The 16,493-nt window shown below is 50.6% G+C and overlaps 1 protein-coding gene across 3 annotated transcripts in view; it reads right to left on the reverse strand.

Moving 5' to 3' along the window:
- Positions 1 to 14,207, reverse strand: part of P4ha2 (prolyl 4-hydroxylase subunit alpha 2) — a 29,777-nt gene extending 15,570 nt beyond the window's left edge. For 2 of the 3 annotated variants that reach the window (XM_048437684.3, XM_048437685.3), the window contains exons 1-6: positions 14,100 to 14,207; positions 13,488 to 13,605; positions 5,989 to 6,088; positions 5,262 to 5,358; positions 4,734 to 4,885; positions 1,951 to 2,088 (exon numbers count right to left, since the gene is read on the reverse strand). In XM_048437684.3, coding sequence (XP_048293641.1) covers positions 1,951 to 2,088; positions 4,734 to 4,885; positions 5,262 to 5,358; positions 5,989 to 6,070 — 469 coding nt within the window. In that variant the 5' untranslated portion in view covers positions 6,071 to 6,088; positions 13,488 to 13,605; positions 14,100 to 14,207. The remainder of the gene's footprint in view (positions 1 to 1,950; positions 2,089 to 4,733; positions 4,886 to 5,261; positions 5,359 to 5,988; positions 6,089 to 13,487; positions 13,606 to 14,099) is intronic. The other variant, XM_085694943.2, reaches the window with a different exon arrangement.
- Positions 14,208 to 16,493: the final 2,286 nt, after the last annotated feature.

Raw genomic sequence — 16,493 nt, forward strand, 5'->3', positions numbered from 1 at the left:
GCTGAGTGCTGAACGGCTATCAGACAGGGAGGCGCCCACAGTGGGTAAGGGTACTAAAGCCGAGAGATGGGAATGCTGGGAACAACAGGGAAGCAGGGAGCAATGTCCCATGGAGGCAGTGGGACCTCAAAGACCACCTAGAGGGAGACTTTGGGGTCACTTCTGAAAGCTAAGTATTAAACTCAAATGGATAAACGTATACTTAGGAGCAGACAGAAAATTGTCCTAAGTGAGTTGGAGATATGCAAAGGGCCAGAGGGCATTAGAGAGACAGAATTCATAAACTTTACGATTACGGCTTAGGCTGCCAATGGGCAGAGGTGCTTTTTGCTAAGGGAATAGGTAAGGACAGATGGGAATTGCAATTTGGCACAAATGAAGTTTATGCAATCCATGGAATGTCCAAGTAGAGATGTCTAGAGGTGCTCGCCTATTCTGGTTGGAGGCCCAGGAGACATGCCTTGACAAGGAACACAGATCTGCATGTCATCCATGTCGGGCAGCACATCAAGTAATGAAAACAGTGGGGCTCCCCTGAGGAAGGGGTTCAGAGCGAACAGTGGGTGAAGTTCTCGGGAGTAACTCGCTTTGCCCTCTGGCCCCATCCAGGACACTTGGGGGCCTGTTAACTGCAGAAGGACGCTGTCAATATACAGCTCCCTTCTCCCATCCACCACACTTCATAGCTACAAGGCAAAAAGCTCCCCAGAATTACCTCCTCACTCTGGCCTCATAGTTGGGTCTGGACCAACACCTGACTTAAACAGGAATAAAGAGAATTTATTAATCTGTTGTTAGCTCAGCAGAGTCCGCCACACCAAGACCCTGGGCCTTGAGTAGCCAGCTACAGGACAACTAAGGAGGAAGACAGGTCCTACATCACTTGGGTCTCTCAGCTGCATTTCCCCTAGGCTCCCAAGAAGTGAGGTGTTATTTAAATTATAATGAGGTCCAACTGAATTCTTGGGTTTATTGGTCTCAAATAACCCCCTAGATCCAGTAAATCTATAATCACTAGCCCTGGGCAGGAAACAGGCAAAAGGCCAATTAAAAAAAATCAAAAACAGAGGAATGAATGGCCAGACATGTGAAAAGAGAAAAGGCAGAGATCAGCACCCCAGAATCCAGGACATCAGACAGAAAGAAACAATCCCTGCCAGACGCTACAGCAAAATTAAAGAGTGTTGTGCTTGTAATCCGCCTGCTGGCTGTGCCAGCCCTGTGCTCCTGGTGACTTTGAAGAACAGGATCACAGAAAAGAGGGACAAAGGCACTGTGGGTTCAGAGGTATGTGAGAACCGGGGAGGGCGGCAGAGAAAATAAATCAAATCACCTACCCAGCAGTCTCAGCAGGAAAGAAGAAATGGACTCAAAAGAGCATTGGACCTAGAGAAGTATGAGTGATGAGCTACAGAGCCTTCTTGTAAGGTCAGGAGAGAGAGAGAGAGAGAAAGAGAGAGAGAGAGAGAGAGAGAGAGAGAGAGAGAGAGAGAGAGAGAGAGAGAACAGGGAAAGTGGGACATAAGAAATGGGGGACTAGGCAGAACTATATATGAACTCAAAGAGCTCAGAGAGGTAAGGACAGAATGGGAAGGGACAGAGACTGACTAGGGGAACATATGGGAGACACAGTGGGTCTACAGACCAGCCGTGGACAGGAGAAGCAATGAGAGGCTCAGGGATGGGAAGCAGGTCTGCCAGTTGATGGGCGATTTTCTGGGAGCCGGATGCTGAGGGAGACTCCTGAGCAACAGCCTCAATTCTCTATCATGCTAGAGGAGAGATCTTGGCTAGTACCTGAATCAAGACGTTGGGGAAGGGGTTGAAGATAGGAGACAGGCATCCAAAGGGACCCCAAAACCACCACCACCACCACCGACAGTGAGTTTCACCTAAGCCAGTCTGACCTGCCCGAACACTGAAGAGACAGAAGTAAATAGGGTGCCTCACCTGGAAGATCCCCCCTGGAAATTGTGTCTGGGTCCAGTTTGTACGTGTCCTGAAGTCTCATCAGTGCTCTGGCGGCTCCAGACTCGTCCTCGTCGGTGGGGAAGAACTGCCGCTGCACGGAGAGGTTGGCGACAAAACCTTCCAAGTGACAGCGAGAAGAGAGGTCACTCTTGATCCCGGGGACAGAATTCTACCGGGGACCAGAGGCAGTCGCTAGAAGGTGTCTGGCTAATGGGATTTCCATGCCCCTTCTCTCAAAGGCTGTTGGTAGGCTGTAGGCTCAGTGATCGGAACACCTGCCTGGCATGCATTCGGGAGCCAGCACCAAAATAAGAGTAGAAAAAACAATAAAGCGTTCTCCTCCTTCAGAGAGTCCTCCCTGGGGGCTCCTTGGCAGAGCTTCTTTCTTAGCCCTCCCTATGCTGTTCATTTGGAACTAAAAGGTCCTGCACTGGGCTTAGCACTTGAGTCCAGAGTCAGCGTATGGGCTTGTGGTACCAAGACCACAGCCCAGAGAGTTGACCGCTGCAGTAGCCCCAGGTGACTTTTCTAGGGCCTCAAGACCTAGTCCCAACCAGAGACACAATTCCTGGCATTCTAGGACTCCGGGCCTTGCCATGCTAATGCTTCAGGCCTTAGAATCTGCCTAAGAGCTGAGGACTGGGAGGGGAACGCCAATGAATTCAGTCCCTGGCCCCTTTCCAAGGGCCACCTGGTGCCACCCCTTCTCCACATGGCAAGCCAGGGCCCAGGGATGAAAAAGCTGCTACATTGATCTTCTTCACAGCTATATGGTCAGGAGCTCTGAAGATGTTAGCATCCACAAAAAAAGAAAGTAAGCCTCATAGACAGCCACACTGTACTGTCAGGGCTCCCCCTTATTTGAGGGGCAAGTATTCAGCATCAGAGATGAGCATAAATAATTGCTCTCTGGGCCTGTCCCATCACCTTCCAGGTAATCCTAGCTCCCAGCTACTGACGGGAGGTGGCGGGACGACAGGATCAGACAGCAGATCATCTGAGTCTGTACGGGCTTCCTCGCCTACATCTCCTGCAAGCAGGAGGAACAGCCTGTTCTGAGCTGTTCTGAGCAGCAGGCCCAGCCCAGGAAAGGGAGGGGAGGCGGATCTGGGAAAGGCAGTGCCTTCTGGAGGCAGTGAGCTCTCAGGCACAGCTCCAGCAGGGCTGAGCTCACCAAACCCTCCCCTGAGACTACCCAGCCCCCAGTCAAGCCCAACCCCAGCTGGTCACGTGGCTGTGACCAGTCTCAGTCAGAGAGACAGCTAGTCTGAAGTTAATCAGCACTCCCAGCTCAGAGAAGAGGCCCAGCCTGAGGCTGGGAATCCCGTGGCCCACCTCCAGCCCACCCTTCCATTACCAAGATCCTCTCCTCTGGATCACAGGAGCGTGTTCACACACAGAAAGCACTAGCCCAGAAAGAGCCTCTAGCAAATCCGTGCTCCGCCATGGAAAGACCATTTCTAGGAATTTAACTTAGAAAAATAACCGGAGGTCGACACCAAGATGCATGTAAAAGAGAGCTGAAAAATTGGACACAACCCGGGTGCAGTGAGTTGTCCAGGCTTAGAGAATATCACTGTGACAGATGACTACCCAGCCATAACAATCACGGCACAGGCACATTTAATGGCATCTGCAGAAGCTGGGAAACCCAGGACTGAGCACACATTTATGTTGAACCCACGCGGTCATGTTTTGTTGTAAAAGACACACATAGGAAAGAATTCAGATGACGTCTCTATTCCCCAGCTTGCCTCAGCCCCAACACTCAGCCCACCTGGTTCACACGTACGCAGATTCTTTTTGGTGTGTGTATGCATGTGTGGTGTTTGTAAATGTGTGTGTATGCATGGTCTCATATGGGTGGGCACACATGTATGCATGCGGATGTGCATGGAGGCCTGGGCCTTCTTCACCCTCAACTAACTCACTGAGGTAAGACCTCTCAATTGAGCCCAGAGCTCACTGATCAGCTAGTCTAGCTAGCCAGCTTGCCCTGGGAAATCTCTGCCTCTCGAGTGCTCAGATGATGTCAGACACACTTGCCTGGCTTTCCATGGCTTCTGGCGATTCAAACTTCAGTTCCCCAACTTGCATGGTGAGGGCTTTACCCACTGAGCCATCTCACAAGCCCAATATTACAGGGTTTCTTAAATATTTTTTAAAGTTTATTTTATGTGTATGAGTGAGTATTTTACCTGCATGTATGTTTGTGTATGTATGCATGCATGCATGTATTAATGCATACATGTATGCGTACACACATATGCTGTGTATACATGTATGCATTATGTGTTTATGCATGCATGTATTGTACGCACATATGCTGTGTATACATGTATGCATGCCTGGTGCCTGCAGAGGTCAGAAGAGGGTGTCAGACTAACTGGGATTGTAAATACAGATGGCTGTGAGCCACCATGTAGATGCTGAGGACCAAACTTGGTTCTTCTGCAAGAGCAGCCAGTGCTCTTAACCACTATGTAACCTCTCCATCCACCAAGATTATAGTTTTAATGGTGCTTATCATGGAGCAATTGGATTAAGCATCACGATTTTTATGTGATATATTTTGTGTTCCTGAAGTTTGTTCTAAAAAGACATATTTCTGAAGCATAATTAGAAAATGCCATTACCAGGAAGCATTACAAAAGAACAGGAAGTGACTGTTGGAACATTTTTAAAACAAACTAACAAGGACAGCTCCAGGCAGAAGCAGACAGGCACACAGACACAGCTGGTAGCTGCTCACTGCCCCTCACCTGCAGCTGAGTCCTGCAGGACAAGGTCCCCCAGTGCAGGCCACTCTGTGTTCAACCGCTTCACCAGCTTATAGGCATTCACAGGATGAGCCAGGTAGCCCTCGGGGTCAGCAGCTGACTTGCTGGTCAGGGCTTCCATTTTACTGGCCCAGCTGTAAAACCAAAGGGAAGAAGAAGAAGAAGAAAAAAAAAAAGACTACCACACCTACCCACACAGGATGGTAATTTCCTTGGTGAGGCCCAGGGCTCTTTCATCAAGAGATAATAAAACATGACTATAGTAACTTCCTAGATACTTCTAGCCCTTAATCTAGGTAAGAGCTGGGAACTCCAGTGTAAATTAAAATGTGTTAAGCAGAAAGAAAAAAGAGGGTTGCTTCTTAACCCGTAGACTCAGCAACTCTGGAGGAGCAGCACAAGTTAACTGCAGGTCGGCTCCTCTCGATGAATTCCTCTTACAGACACTTGGACAGGCTGGGGATGGGGGCAGCAAGGAGACTGAGGGTGGGGTCTTAGGACACTGGACACCTCTTAATCTTGGAGAGCTTGGCTTCCTCCACAAGGATGTACTCCTTCAGAGACTGCACAAGGTCCTTCTCTGCATAAATCAGATCAGTCATGTGCCCTGCAGGAGAGAAGCAAGGGCCAGTGAGAAATGGACGAGGAGTGGCCTTCCCCAAATACCAGAACAGAAGTGAGTAACCCCAGGCAAGTGCATGTCAGTAAACTGGGAGTCATAGGGACTGGTGGTTAAAGGCACCTAGTCACTCACACAGGATGACCCCCAACTTGCTGAGGGGGCAAAAGGATGTCTGGGCAAAGTGTGGGTGCACTGGGGAGGGGACTAAAGGAGAAGTCTAGCTTCATTCTCCCCTTATCACCTGGTTGGTCCTATCGTAGGGGGATGGACACCCTAAGAGCTCATCAAATGCAAATCAGCTCTGATCTTCCAGTTGAGAAGGAGAGAATCTGGTCCTTGGGACAGAGAATGTCCACCAATTAGACCACCCTCTTGCGGAGGACCGAGAAAGACCTGAAAGCTACTTGCAGTCTGTACTTCCAGAAAGGAGGGTCCAACTCAGAAAGCTGCCTCCCAAGGCACACATTCATCAGGATGCATGGAGGTATGGGGGAGGAGAACCTTCGCAAGCCCCACCCTCCCTGGACTGGACCCTGTAAAGAACCTCAGGTAGTGATATCCCCTAGCACTTAGCTGAGGGCTGCTTAGGTAAACTAGAGTTCGGTTGCCACATACCAATAGAGGTGAAGAATTCTGCCTGCACCCGGCTCAGGGCTCCAAACCAGGACATCAGCAACACCAACACCTGGAGCTCCATGATGGGAAAGGGCAGTATCTGCAAGGCATTCAGGGACAGCCATCAGAGGGACGCGGTGGAAAGAGCACCTGCAACTGGGCATGCCTGTGATCTCAGCACTCAAGAGACAGTGTGAGGAAGAACAAAGTTCAAGGCCACCTGGGCTACATCCTGTACTGGGGTGGGGACAATGTACATGAGAGGACACATTCATACATGCTGGGCACAGACATATACACACCCTCAACTAGATCGCTAAATAAGGTATTCAAGATCATCCGAGGGAGGGATCACAACATGGAACTAGGGATATGTGCTCAATTCTGGCCCCTGCCTGGGTTTTATTTTGTGTTCCTTTTTAGAAACAAGGTCTCACTATGGAGACCAAGGTGGCCTAGAACTCAATAAGCCTCCTGCCTCAGCCTTCCAATCGCTAAGATTACAAGTGTGAACACCCAGCTTCCTGTCTGTCAGTCTTACTTTCTAATACATATGCCAGGAGAGTGTCAAGAGCCACATGTAAGACGGTCCAATGCAGACAGTTTGCTCCCAGGACATCAAGGTCATGGGGACATCATAGAGGAAGAAGCAGCTCTGCAGGGCCACTCTCCCCAAACCACTGATGCAGGTCATACCATCCAGAATGTGACAATGGGCCTCTGACAGGGACCTCCCTTTGTACTTGAACCGAGGGCTGCCCAAACAGATAAGAGTCCTGTTGCCACATATCAATAGAGGTGAGGAATTCAAGGACCTGGATGCCCTCCACAAGAAAGTGACAGAAAGGAACAGACAATGACAAAGAGAACTAAGAAAGTGTGACGCAGGGGGCCAAGCCAAGTTGAAGTGTACGGAAGGCCGTCAACAGAAGAAGAGGAAAACTGACTTCTGCCCGTCTGCGCCTGCCGCGGAGAGCACTTTCTGAACAGACATGGCTCTTCCTGTGGTGGAGATCTACACAGACACCTTCCCTGGCCACTCCCTACCCATTCGCAAACACTGACTTACACCCCAGAGATTGCAGGCACCAAGCTAGATGCTCAGGATACAAAGGTGATCAGTCGCACACAGTCACAACACTGGGGCCAGGCTGCTGACATGGGAGAGGCCAGGCACTGCCTTCTCAGCCACCTAGAAACAGACACGGTTCTGAGGGACGCCGCAGCAACCTGGAGCAAGCTTCACTGGCGGCTGGCCTAAGTACACAGTGGAGGCTTCAGACATGCTTCCCCATCTAAGCCACACAGCCCGGAACATGCTGGAAGGCCAGCGCCCTGCTGAACCCTTGTTCTGCCTATCCCTCCTCTTTGCGTTTCAACTCAGCCAAGTCTCTGAAACGGCTCAGATGGAAATTTACTCTAAAAGAAAGCAAAGGAAATAAATGGGACACAAATGCCCAAAACTATGTAGGAAAATCTCCAGGTTAGGAGGATCTCTGATGTGGGGGCCAGACAACTACCCCTCAAAGTGGGGGTGAAAAGAGAGCAGTTCAGGCCGGAGACCAGACCAGACCTGGATGAAGTGGGAGGGCTCCATGCACCTCCCAGTTGTGTGGCCAGTTCCAGTGCATACCTAGTCAGAAATCAGGCAGCAGACTCGGGAAAGGGGGGGAAGCCTTTTCATTCCTTCCAAATACCACCCAGAGTTCATGCCTGACAGCGACTGGGAAAAGCAGCCAGGTCTCTTTATTACACGAGGGCCAACTGTCATTTCTCTGGAATGTGCTGCCAGGCTTAGATGAGCCCATCCACAGATCCCAGCCTGGAGACACAGCCTCAGAGAGTCACACATTCGCTTTAGGAAGCGACTTACCAAGCAAGAGCCTTTCCAGTCCTGTTCTGGCTGGGGAGAGGAGTAGGAAAACTCTGCTAGCCAGAGAACGGGGTGCCCCAAGGCACCATTCTAATCAGGGCATCTGCTCATTTCTTCTGACCCCAGGATCCCTGAACTCAAAAGGCTTTGTATACAAGGTCCCCTAACTGGGGTCAGGTGGAGAGGACACACTTATCCAAGAGCAACTGCGCTCTCCACTGTGGGGAATGTCAACTCCGGTCTCATCACTTCACCCAGCACTCACCCCGGACAGACAAAGTGGGAATACGGGAGTCTGCCCAGGGCTGGCGCTGTCAAAAGCTTCCCCGGGAGCTCTCAGAAATCCACAAAGAACAAACAATACAGGAGGTGGTCATGGTCAAATCCCTTTTTATGAAAACACGGCACCAAATAGGAACACTACTGAGCTTCATGGTCCACACCTCAGAGTTTGGAATAATGTCTGCCCTGTAGCAAGCCCCCGGGGAAAATCATCATGAATTTGTTCAGACAAAGAAACCACAACTAAAGAGTTTACACTCTGTACAGTAGATTAACATAGACTATGTAACAATAAACACTTTGTGGCCATCAACATGGAATGATCAAAGCAGACTGGCAAGGGCCAGACGTCAATAATCCATACTGTATGTTCCATTTTTTGAAAGAAAAAAAAATGATGTATGTATAAACATAAAAAAGAATCATACCATAACTGTATCTTGGTGAAGTAATTTTATTTTCCCTTTTATGTTTGTTTTCCTGATCTTTCTACAAGAAATCCTACTAGAACTAAAAAGGTACATATTTTTTGTGATATGTTGAATATGCACAGGAAACAAAGTAGGCCCTTCTCAACTGAACTCCAAAGGGGCCTTGGCAGTCCCAGTGTCTGGACCCCTGTAGGGAGGTCTCACAAAACTTGCCAATGTCCCAGCAACAGCAATTCACCCACCAGGCGGCTGGCACCGTTTCTCAGCATGGTGATTCCAAGACATACAACCTGAGCTCCTGCAGCGAGCCTGCTCTTTGGAAAGTGCATTTATAAGCTGGCCAAGTAGCCATGGAAAGATGTTTCCAGCTGCAAACCGGCAGCGTCCTCAGCTTCTCCCCTTACCTCATCGGGGAGGACCCTCTGCCAAGCTCTCAGCTGCCGTCCAAATGCTGCTACATCTTGAGTTTTAACAAAGCACTTAACAGCCCAGAGACAGAACATGAGTTTGCAAAGAGGTCTTGCCTGGCACTAGGCAAAAATGCTGTTTGCCTTCAGTGAAGGGATAACCTCCCCCGAACAAGACTCTTCAGCCCCTATTTCCACCATGGCCTAGCCTGCCATACAGTGGCTAATGCTAGACTGGTAGAGCCGAGAGAACCCAGGTACTCAACCAAGGAGGAGCTATGCACAGGCTCCAAGAGGTCACACCACTGAAGCAGGTGGGTATCCACACCGGCTCAGAAGTACACCCAAGTCTCATTACCAGACACCGTGCCTCAGCCATCATACTGACCACCCTCTAGCATACCCTTCATCCATGCAGGCCCCACCTGCTCTGACCTCTTCACCTCTGGATGGGTTCTCTCCAACTCTGTTCTACAAAGTAGCCAACAAGGCTTGTTGAAGCCCTCCCTTTGGTTCCCACTGCCAGATAAGATATAGCCCAAAGGGCCCTGTGACCTGGCCCTGCTACCCTCTCCAGCCCCATCGCACTACCTCAGACTCAAACCTTCAACGACTTCAGTATTCACCTCCACCAAGACACTTGTGAAAGCCAGATCTCTGCTTGGTGAAGCCAAGTGTTCTCCTGTCTCCCAAGAGTCCTCTCGAGTCCCATGTCTCAGTATCCATTTAGGAAAGCAAGTAAAACCGTCAGTAATGGAACTCTCTGACCTTAGATCTGCGGCCCCACTGCTGTCGTCAGGGGTGGAAGTTCAATGGGCCTGACAGGAATGCCTGTGTCAGGTACAGTATTTACATCGTCTCTGGTCAGTCCATGAATGCTGGGAGCCATCAAAACCGCCACCTCCTGCAGCAGCAGAGAAGCTGCCAAGGTCCACATGCCAACACTGAGTTGGGTTCCCATCTGGGCCTCAAAAGATGGTCTAATGGTCTAGCTGAACTTAACTCATGCATGGAAAAAAAAAAACCTACCAGAAGATAAACGTTATCCATGCTGCCCCATGCCCTAGGCTCCGAACCTTCAACTTTGCCCTAGCCAGGCAGAAGATATTGTTGACCCAAACCAGATGCTCTGGTTCCTCCCATTGCCTCCAGACTAGGCTCTCAAGTGGCTACAGAAGGACCACACTGAGGAGTGAGGAAGAGTTAACTTCCCTTGAGACAACTCTGGCTGACGAAGGATTAAATACAAGAGGGAGCCAGCAGGTACTTCCTTCAAACACCTTCTGTAAGAAATCGTCCACAGGCATGGAGTCCCCACAGAGGTTCCACACAGAAGCAGGCCCGAAATGGCAGAGGAGCTAGCAGACCTCCACCAAGGGGGACCAGCTTGCTAAGGTACCTCCTCATTGTTTCCCCTTCATCTCTCCTTTCCCGTCACCCTGGCTGCCCTGCAATAGACTTTTCAATAAGCACTAAGCACTTAAGCCCTGCCTCCGGCTCTGCTTTCTGGGAACCTAGTCTAAGATAACCATGGTTTATGTTTCCAGAGATCTTTCATTTCTACCATCTAATTCTCACAAAAACCTTGTAAGCCAGATAATCATCTCTGCTTCAGCTACAATACTCCTGCCTGGTCCACAGAGGATACATTCCAAGAAACCCGGTGCATGAAACCGCAGATAGTATCGAACCCTGCGGATGCTGCTTTCTCTGTGAGTGCATGCCTATGATAAAATTGAATTTGCGAATTAGACACAATGAGAAATTATCAACAGAACGAAAGAGAATGGTTATAACAAGTTACCGAAATGAAGCCGCCAGCGTGGCTACTCTTGCGTGCTGGGGCCCGCTACTTAGAAGGTTACTTGAGCGCAAGCACTGTTAATACCATGCAGTCAACCTGATAAGCAAGTGGCTACAAAGGATGGCGAGTCTAACAATGGGCAGTGTACACAGCAGGGATACACTAAACAAAGCAACGATAGCCTGGGAACACCAGAACGGAGGGACGCGGATTCCATCTCAGAACTCAGGCGGACTCACCGTTGTTTATTTCTATGATTTTCCAATAAACATGTTGAGTGTGGATGATGAAAGCTAGGGGAAGTGAAATCAGGACTAAGGAGGGACTTGGTGTCTAAGACGTGAGAAAGATCGCTGTGGATGGAGGGCTCCCCATACACCTGACATATGTTCGCAAGCTAAGCCTCCCAACGAAGTCCCCTTCTGCTAGCCACGACCATCCAATCTCACATGTTACTTCATGGGACATGGGACTTCTTGAAATTGGGAAGTCATATTCTACTCAGATTGAAGACTTTCTCACGGAAGTCTCAAAGATTCACAAATAAAGTCCATGACATCCCTAGTTAGAGCCCATTAGGAAAAGGAGAGCCCATGGACACAAAATAACGACGGTTCCCTGAATTCAAGTGGGCAGTCATTTCAACTGGGCACAACTATGCGTTATCAGTCAATCCAGCTTTGACACCCAAGGAACAGGCAGGTACACCTACCCTGGGATAGGAAAGACCCAGAGTTAAATCCTAGCTCCACCTGTCATTTCCTGGCTTTGTGACCTTGGACAAGTAAGTCCTAGACTTCCTGATCCTCCTGCTCAGGAACTGAATTAGATGACAAGTGTCAGAAAGCCGCCAACCACTGGGCTGATTTTGACCAGTCGTCGGCACCAAAAGAATCACAGGAACATGAGGGGAGCTGAAGTGAGCAGTGGCTCGGCCCAAGTTAGTGGCTCTTGGAAGGAGGAAGGTCCATGAGGAGGCAGTGAAGATGCAAGAAATGAGGAAACGGCGGAAGGTGAGTGATGCCCGCATCCCAGGAACGCCAGCAGAGACGACATATTCAGTTCAGGAGAGAGCAGAATCAGGTGTCACAACGTACTCAACCCTCGGAGGTGACCCTAGAATTGCCTGGTCACGGGTCCTAAAGCCCACCAAGGACAGTCCCCCCCCCCCGGCAAAGGCCAGGAGCGCAACCAATACTCCAAAATCTCCTCTGGGCTTCTGACCTGCTCATTCCATGCTCCTACAAGCACAAGCCTTGGGGACTCCACTACGCCCTGGCTCCCAGGAGTGCCAGGTACAGAGCAGGCAATCTCTAGCAAGCACTTCCCAAGAAGTCTGGAGCAGAGACTGGCCTGGACCAGGCTCACACAGATCCTACCAGAGCCAGGGAATCACTACCAAACACTTCATCCTCTGCCCTGCAGTGATCCAGCTGAACAAAACCCCTCTACTCTAAGAGGTCCAGTCCAGACCTTCTTACCCCACTCTGCTCTCACCGAGAAGAAAAACTGTCTGTCTATCCCTCATTTCACGTCCCCAGCACAAAACCCACAGACCACAGGACTCCACGGTCCCCTTCGCTCTGGGAGAGGACGGTGTCCCACAGGTCACAGGTCTAAATGACTAGGTCTGAATGGCGTTTTTCAAAGCTGAGCTCTTTTTGCAGTTCTCGGCTGGTCCTTCACGTGCCGGCATGACAGCATCTGCTGCCAACCTCCATCTGCATAAAATTAAGCTCTTGACAGATCCCAGAAGCCAGGGACACACCTCCCAGGCCTCTGCACACTATCAGCCAGCGTGGCCGTATGTCAGCCAAGGCCTTTCGTCCAGCCTCAAACCCTCCCAAGGATGTGGGAGGGTACACTCAAAAAGGGAAGCTTTCTCAGGAGATGAGAAAACCCTCAATTCCCTCTCTCCACTCACACCTCAGACTTGTGTGTACTCAGTCTCTCTCTGATGAGTACCCACATACAGGGCTCCTCCCTGGGCCGAGGCTGGTTGCCAGTGCTAAACAGCAACCTCAGAGAGATTAGGAGCTGCCTATGGGGAAAAAAAATGCCTCCTCCACCTCCTCTTCTCCCTTGTTCTAGTTAGTCAGGCACATTCTAGCCAGATACCAGGCATACACTATTCAAGGAATGGCCCACAATCCATTATGGGCCATCCAATCTACAGATAAGTAAGCCACACTCTACATCACCTCACAGCAGAGCCTGTGACATGGAAAAGGAATATCAAAGGCCACATACAATGCTTCCTTAAGTTGGGTTGTCACCATATCTGCCTGATGAGCCCTCCAAGTACTAAGGAGGGTTAGTATGACAGAATCTTCGGGATAAGGCCTCCAGCCAACTCCATCCTTGCAACGTGGCTTCACGGGCTGGGCCACACAGTGGACAAGCTGCACTGTGTGAGAACAAGAAGGCCCGAAAAGGAAAGAATCCAGAGGTCAAACATCCTGTGCATGGAGAGAAGCCGAGAGGCCGGGCCTTGGGGCAAAAAAACCACAGTGACAGACTGCACCTTGGACATTTCTGAGGCAGCTGAGGTACCTCAAAGATGATGATGGCCCAAGTTTGTGCCACTCTGGGTGCTTCCTAAGTGACCACTCCAGTCCACAGGAGCTCCTGACCCTGCCCTGAGACATTCAGACATCTACCAAGCCCACACAGTCCAAGCTCCCTAGCAACCCAGTACTTACCTTGCTGCTCCTCTAGACCTGAACTTTCTGAGTCTTTTCTCTGCCTGCCTGTCTTTGCAGTCTCCAGGCACACTGAAGGCTGTTTGTTCAATTAGTCAATCACCACGGGTCTCCGCAACTACCGAGGGAAAACATCAGAGGTTCGACAGGGATGTCTGACAGAGAGGCGGAGGCTTTCTGATATAACAGCCCATAAAACTAGCGGCACCAAGCTAGTCCCTGCTAGGCTTGGGAGTCAGAGGAGCAAATCTCTCTCACTCTAAGCAGCGGCTCCTCCGGGGCCAGGCGGGCGCCTCCGCTTTAGATCGGGGTCGACTCTAGGGTCAGGCCGCCCTTTCCCGGGATCCTGACCCCACAGGCTAGCCAAGTGTCCGGCCCGGCCGAGCCGCACCGGCAGGAAAGGCGCCGCCGCCGACCTCACCGCCCTGACCCTAGGAAGGGACACGGGTGGGACAGGAACCGAGGCGGGTGCAGAATCAGGGTGCGGGACGCGGGGCGCGGGGCTGTGTGACCCCGGATTCAGCTCCCGGCTCCGCGCAGGACAGGTTCGCACCACCTGGCCACCCCGACCCGCGCCCGGCACCGCAGACGACCCCGCAGAACCTCGCTCACCTGGACACGCGCAGCAGCCGGCGTTTCTAGAACCTCCCGCGGCGTCGCCCCGGCGTGCTCAGCTCCTCCCTCGTCCGAGGCTCCACCCGCTTGAGCCGCCGCCACGTCCCCACCTCCCGCCCCCCCCACCCCCGGGCCCGCCTGGGCCTGGCTCCGAGCCACTGAAGCCTCGGGGAAGGCCTGAGCCGCTCGCCACGCGCTGCACGTATGCGGTGCCCGCCTCCCTGCAACGCGTGGGATCCCGCACGACGAGCGACATCCCCATGCCAGCCATCCCCGGGCCCTCACGACAGCCCACGTCCTCTGTGGTCCTACCTTCCCCACATCCAGCACAACCGGCAGATTGCAGGAGGCTGGCGTCATTGAGGACGGGAACTGAGTGTCCCAGGAGACTTGAGGAAGAATGGTCTGAGGTACGCACAGGGCAGGTGACCCATCTCCAAAGCCTAACTGCTTCTCTGAGAGACTTAGGCTGGCCCTGCTAGGACTCTTTTGGAGAGGTGAGGAGATGTTGTCACAGCCTGGAGCATCCTGTGGCCGACCTATGGCTTATCACACAAAGCAAAGTGATTGGACACCTCAGCCCCCCAGCCGGGCCTGAGAGACGGACAGCCAAGAAGAAAAGGAAGCAGCCTATCTTAGTCTGAACTAAAGGATGCCCTGGCGGCTGAGCAGGTTCCCACGCCTGCCCTGTGAGCTTGCCTCTCCATGAATGAGGAGAAGCAGTCTGAGAATCTCATCAGGGAGCAGAGCCCAGAACAGAGATGCCCAGCCTGTGGGACTGCATCTGGAGCCGGGTGTGGATTCCCTATAATGGCACGGTCCAGGCGGACAGCCCAGACTGGGAAAGACAGACACACAAAAACACAACTCAGAAAATACCACTCAGCCACTATCAGTGTCTGTGTTAGCCACCAGCCAGAGCTCGGATGAAACCAAACACAAACCTTCCCACATCTGCTGTGCCACGGAAAGTAGTCTGCCCAGATCTTCCCATGCTTTCCCGATTCTCTCTTCGGACGTCACCCTCCTCCTTTCCATGGGATCTTTCCCATTGGCCTATAAATACCTTCAAACCATGGCTGTGGAAATATAACCCTCAAATCACCCTACCACCTACTGTGCATCCCTCTGCAGCCAAGCCAGCAGGCAAAGGCCCTCTTTTTGACCTCTCAAGCCTTCCAGCTCTACAACAGCCCCAAGCTAGTGTTCTATACTATGTTTATTGTTTTCCATATATGTATGCTCTTTTCAATATATCATCTAAATCAGTTTGCAAGTACTTTATTACTGCTTTAGTATTACTGCTTTTTCTTTATCTGTTTAGGTTGTCTAGATATTCTCGGCTCACTGCTAGCCTGTATATTAGTGACTTTCTTCATTGCAGTAATAAAATACCCCAAAAGGCAACTCTGGAAAAGAAAGTTTTGTTTCGGTTCACAGTTTGAAGGGACAAGCTGCCATGACAGGGACAGCATGGAGGCATAAGGAGGCTAGTCACGTGGTGTTCACAGGCAGGAAGCGGACAGAGATGGAAGTTGGTGCTCAGCTCTCTTTCTTCTTTCTTTTCTTTTTCTTCATTCCAGAACCCCAGCCCATAAGACAATCCTATTCACATTCAGAGAGGGTCCTCAGTTAAGCCTTTCTGGAATGCTCTCAAAGACACACCCAGAGCTGTATCTCCTAAGTGAGGGTAAATCCCATCAAACTGGTAATGAAGACAACCAAGACATCAAGTCTTATGGTCTATGAGTGTGCTGCTAGGAGTCGACTTTCCACTTCATTAGAATTCAAGCTTTCAGAATGCTCCCCAGAGCTCCTGACTTTCAGTAGTATTAGAAGTGTATGTTATTATCTCCTTTTTCATCTATAATTGTATTAATTTGCATCCTTTCTTTGGTTAAGATAACAGAAAAAAGGCTCTGTTAACCTTGTCTAGCCAACCCTTTGTTTCATTGCTACTCTGTATTGTTCCCTAACATCTGTGGTAGTTTGAAGGAGGAAGGTCCCTCAGGGTCTCAAGTATTTGAAAACTTGGTTCCCAGTTGGTAGCACTGTTTGGGGAGGGAGATGTGTTGCTAATTTGCTGGAAGCAGCATGTCACTGGAGATAGGCTTTGAGATCATATAGCTCGATGCTACTCCCTGTTTGCTCTTTCTGCTTGTGCTTGTGTTTGAGCATGTGAGCTCTCAGCTTCCTGCTCCTGCTGCCACGTCTGCAGTTGGCATTATGCCTCCCTGCCATGACGGACTGTAAGTAGAGCTTCTCCTTTCCTGCAGCTGCTCTCAAATAAACAAACTGAGGCTGATATTAATTATAAATGCTCGGTCAGTAGCTCAGGCTTATTACTAACTAGCTCTTACATTTTAAGTTAACCCATATTCCTTATGTATG

Source organism: Myodes glareolus, chromosome 9, assembly GCF_982192425.1.
Source record: "Myodes glareolus chromosome 9, mMyoGla1.1, whole genome shotgun sequence".
Lineage (NCBI taxonomy): Eukaryota > Metazoa > Chordata > Mammalia > Rodentia > Cricetidae > Myodes > Myodes glareolus.